This window comes from Solanum lycopersicum, chromosome 10 (genome assembly GCF_036512215.1).
Source record: "Solanum lycopersicum chromosome 10, SLM_r2.1".
In the NCBI taxonomy this organism is placed as follows: domain Eukaryota; kingdom Viridiplantae; phylum Streptophyta; class Magnoliopsida; order Solanales; family Solanaceae; genus Solanum; species Solanum lycopersicum.
The window spans coordinates 29,892,428-29,896,990 of record NC_090809.1 but is presented as its reverse complement, the minus strand read 5'-3'; the positions used below and the strand labels follow the sequence as shown (position 1 = coordinate 29,896,990).

Here is a 4,563-nt window from a genome sequence, read left to right as displayed (position 1 = left end):
ATGTAACAACTCTAGAGGGTTCAGGCCTAGAAAATGGGTGTTCTTTTCCTTTGTATGTTGTGTCATTTTACTAGTTGGTTCCTAGGGTAACATCATTTCGTGCTCATACATTGGGAATCACTATCTTTCGTTGTCCCTTAATGAGATGATTTGTTAATTTTCAAGTACTCCAAATTTGAATTGTTCTTACTCCTCCACCTGGAATTTGAGGATAAATTAGGGGTAAATTAGTATATGTCATGTTTAACTAGGCCCTCCTATCTCTCCAGAACAGAGTTGAATGCTATGACGATGGCGCCCCACCGGAATAGGAGTTCCTAAAAGGCAATGTCTGGGGAAGGCATTAGTGATACAATGTATTATTTTCTCTTTTGTCCCTAAGTGCCACAAAGAGGAAAGATCACCCTAGAAACCCTTAAATGTTTTTCTAGGCTTGAGAAGGAAGAATAAATAGATTTCTAGCATGAGGTCGATAATAATACGAGCTACTTTCTAGCCAAATCCACTATATCATTGTCAAAAAGCCAATATTGGAGTTATTGTCCCTCTGCAGCTGCTTTAGTAGTCATAAATTAGAGCTCAATGCATACAACACTACTAATTGATGGTAGATTTCAAGTTTAGGTTTTCGAGCAGGTTTTTGAGCATTATAAAAAGGACGGTTGTACATGTACCCCTAGTTGTTCAATATGATATATACCGTGGGGGAATCCTTGAAAAGTGAACTAGGGGTAGGTGATGGTTTGAATTCTTCTGTGTCTTATATATGCTTGTTAATTACTCCACTGGATGCGTGCAAGTATGTGAATAGAGAAATGGGAATTGAACTTAATTTAAAACTAAGTACGAAAATTTCATGCCATGGACATGTAAATATGTGAACTATTCATTATGGGTATGATTATTGTCGACGTTGTGATGTGTGGACATCATGTCATCTTTCGACACATGTACTATTTTAGTTATTAACTCTTGATACATATATTTGTTCTGGTGTAAAGTTTCAACAAATACATTAGACTGGTTTTCATGTTTTGACATATATATAATGAATCACGTGTCAAATTTTTTGACACTAACAATTTGGATGTTGGTTCCAAGAGAGAACCATTTGTTACTCCTACTTTCCGATCTACCTGTCATAGATACTGTGGAATTGTATATTGCTTTTAACATGATATTTGAATTATGGTTCTAGTTGCAAGGTCAGTGATGTTTCATCAGTAAAGTCGAAGACAATCTCTAGTAGCTTTTAAACTCCGTTCTCTTTGGTTGGGTTTGTGTCATTAGTCCTGTAATCTTAAAAGCTCTCATGCCTTTTTATACTATATCCCTAGGGAGTTATTTATTTTATAAATTTAACTTGGATTTTTAAAAGTCTTATTTATGAAAATTTCTCATAAGCATATTTTTTATCTCAAATTATCTTAATCTTACGCATTGTTTGGGGATCAAGTGTCTTTCGACTTAAGTGTTATAGTAGGGGATCATAGCACCCGGTAAGTTGGGTCGTGACAGTTCTCAACGAAAATCTTTTGACTTGGATTCTTAACTCTACATTGGCGTTGGCGATGCAATACCATATCACGATGTGCAATGGTGAGTTTTAATCGATGTTTGAACATTTGATTTCACACGTTTCATATAATGAGATTAAATATCATATTCTCCAAAAATAATAATATCAAATATTTCATGATTGGGGATATTTTAAATACATAAATCTACCCAAAAGTTTATATTTTGTTAAAAATACTCCACGTTATATCTATCTAACATGTATTTCATATGTTAATAAAAATAATAACCACATCATTACTTTTAAAATTAATTATTCTCACCAATATAAAATTTATAATTGCTATTAATTTTGTTAATATATATGATAAAGTAAGAATTAATTTGGTGTGTGAATACGAAGGGACTGACTAACACCCATTTGGTAATAAATTATATTTCTCCTTCGCCTATATATGAAAATTTTAAAGCAATTTAATATGAAACTGTAAAAAATTGGTGATGTATTTTTGATGATCAGTACTTCCTATATGTTTGATTTTAGAAGAAAATTATTCATTGAAAATGAGAAATTGCACTCAAGTAAATCAAGCATGAAATATATGATATTTTTACACAAGAGAAAACTAAGATAACTTTTGGAGTGTAACCCAATTATTTGTTATTGTACCATAGGGTGATGAATATATGTTGTCTATGAGCATAAAAATGTAGTTGCGTATGATTTTAACAAATAAATGGCATACAGTAACAATGTTAGTTCTTTCTCTTTGTTGTATAATTGAAAGATGCAAGTTCCATATGAGAAGATTGTCCTTACTATGGGCCGAATTATATTAAAGACTACTTTAATACATTTGATGTTCAAATTTTTTATTGAATTAAAGTTTGATCCTCTAATATTAGATGACAATTACTTCATTGGAGAAGAAATAGTTTTGTAATAACTTATGTTATACGATTTATATATTTTCATTTATTTGATAAGATTGAATAAATAAATATTTCTATTTTATTAATCATTGAATTATGGAATCCTTATGTTAATTAGAAAATATACAACTGAAATATTCCATATCGTTTTTCCAAATAAAACTTCAACTTTAATGAGAAAGGAGTTATTACTTAGTTAACTAAAATTAGTTATAACAAATTATAGTTAGGATTTGTTATATTAGTTAGTATTTTAAGTTCTATATAATGTAGTGTTTTAGTTGTTATTCTTTTAAGAGCTTTTGGATTCATTTCTAATAGAAGTGAAGACATTTTCTTCCAAGTTTTCCTTTCTTCTTCTTCTTCATCTTGCGCTTCTTCATCTCGTTTAAATTGTTTCTACATGGTATCAAAGCTATCAGCAATTGATATGGTCTGAATTGAAAGTTTAGCAAGGCAGAATTAAAGTTGTAGATGAAGCTCAACAATGGCTGTTACTGTCGACAATGAGTTACAGGAAAAACTTAGTCACAATCATCCTCTTTTTTTGAGTACTGCGGACACTTCAGGAGTTGTATTGATCTCCATTCAACTTACAGGTGCTGAGAATTATTCCGTATGGAGAAAATCGATGAGAATAGCCATACTTGGAAGAAACAAATTGGGGCTAATCGATCGAAAGTGCAGAAAAGATATATTTGGTCCTAATTTGAGTGATTTGTGGGAGAGATGCAATGCAATTGTCCTCTCATGGATCATGAATTGTGTTTCAAAGGAATTATTAGGTGGAATTGTTTACTCTACAGATGCATGTTCTGTTTGGGGAGATCTTAAGGAGAGATTTGATAAGACGGATGGATCAAGGATCTTTCAACAACATAGAGAAATTGTTACATTGGTACAGGGTACGAGTACTATCGCAGAGTATTTCACAAAATTGAGATTGTGCTGGGCAGAATTTGATTGCATTGCACCTTTTCCTGGTTGTAATTGCACAGAATCGAAAGGTTTTGTAGAATTCATGAAGCAGCAGAAGTTGTTACAATTTTTACTGGGTCTTAATGAGACTTATGAGCAGGCTTGAAGTCAGATCTTGATGCTAGTTCCTCTTCCTTCTGTTAATCAAGCCTATTCAATGATGATTGAAAGAGAAAGCCAACGAGTCATAGCAAACTCAGCTAGGAATGTTAATAATCTGGAGATAGCAGCTCTTATGACTACTCGTCAAGTTTCTAACAAGTTTAAAAGGGACTGGAATGCTCAATGTGATCATTGCAAGATGATGGGTCATACTAAAGCCAATTGTTATAGGTTAATTGGATATCCTTCCAACTTCAGATTCAAGAAGAAAGTTGGGCAGCAAAGTGATTCTTATGAGAAGGAAGGTGAAAATCGAAGTCATGCTCACAATGTGAGGGATGAGGAAAGTCGATCACACAATGATGGATCACAAGCTCGAGCAGCTCATGTTAATTTTCGTACTGATCAAGGCTACAATAACTATCCTAGAACTGATAATCTTCATGTTGATTGGAATAGATCCCATATTCCTTCACAAAAACACCTACAGATGATGCAGCAATATGATAAATCATCAGATCTCAATCAGTCTAATCTGGGACAGCACAAAGCTGATGATATACCAGAACCTTCCTCCTCAAATATGTGCAGATTATCTGATTCGAATATGGGAGGTAACTTTTCTAAAGCATTTGCTTCCTATGCATGTACTGATGATAAGGAATGGATAATAGACACAGGTGCATCCAACCATATGATCTCTCATAAAGAGATGTTGAATTTTAGGAAGCCTATTGCTGATTATAACAAACAAGTACATTTGCCAAATGGAGGGATCGTAGAGGTATCACATATTGGCAGTTGTGAATTGATGGATGGAAGATCTGTGAAAAATGTTTTATACATTCCAGATTTTAGATATAATCTGCTTTCAGTATCTCAGATTACTAAGGAACTACAATGCTCAGTTCATTTTTTTCCTGATTATTGTGTGTTCCAGGACCTCTCAAGTGGGAAGGTACTGGAGATTGGTGAAGAAAAGAATGGTCTCTATATGATGAGTCACAGAGGGAGTGGTGTTGATTGCTCACC

At 33.3% G+C, this 4,563-nt stretch overlaps 1 protein-coding gene across 1 annotated transcript; it reads left to right on the top strand.

Moving 5' to 3' along the window:
- Positions 1 to 2,938: 2,938 nt before the first annotated feature.
- On the top strand, positions 2,939 to 3,535 carry LOC104649791 (uncharacterized). The gene has a single exon (XM_010329337.1). It carries the CDS (start codon positions 2,939 to 2,941, stop codon positions 3,533 to 3,535), a length of 597 nt encoding a protein of 198 aa, XP_010327639.1.
- Positions 3,536 to 4,563: the final 1,028 nt, after the last annotated feature.

Excerpts from the sequence above, each read along its gene's own strand:
- LOC104649791 (XM_010329337.1), top strand. The coding sequence starts at position 2,939 with ATGGCTGTTACTGTCGACAATGAGTTACAGGAAAAACTTAGTCACAAT.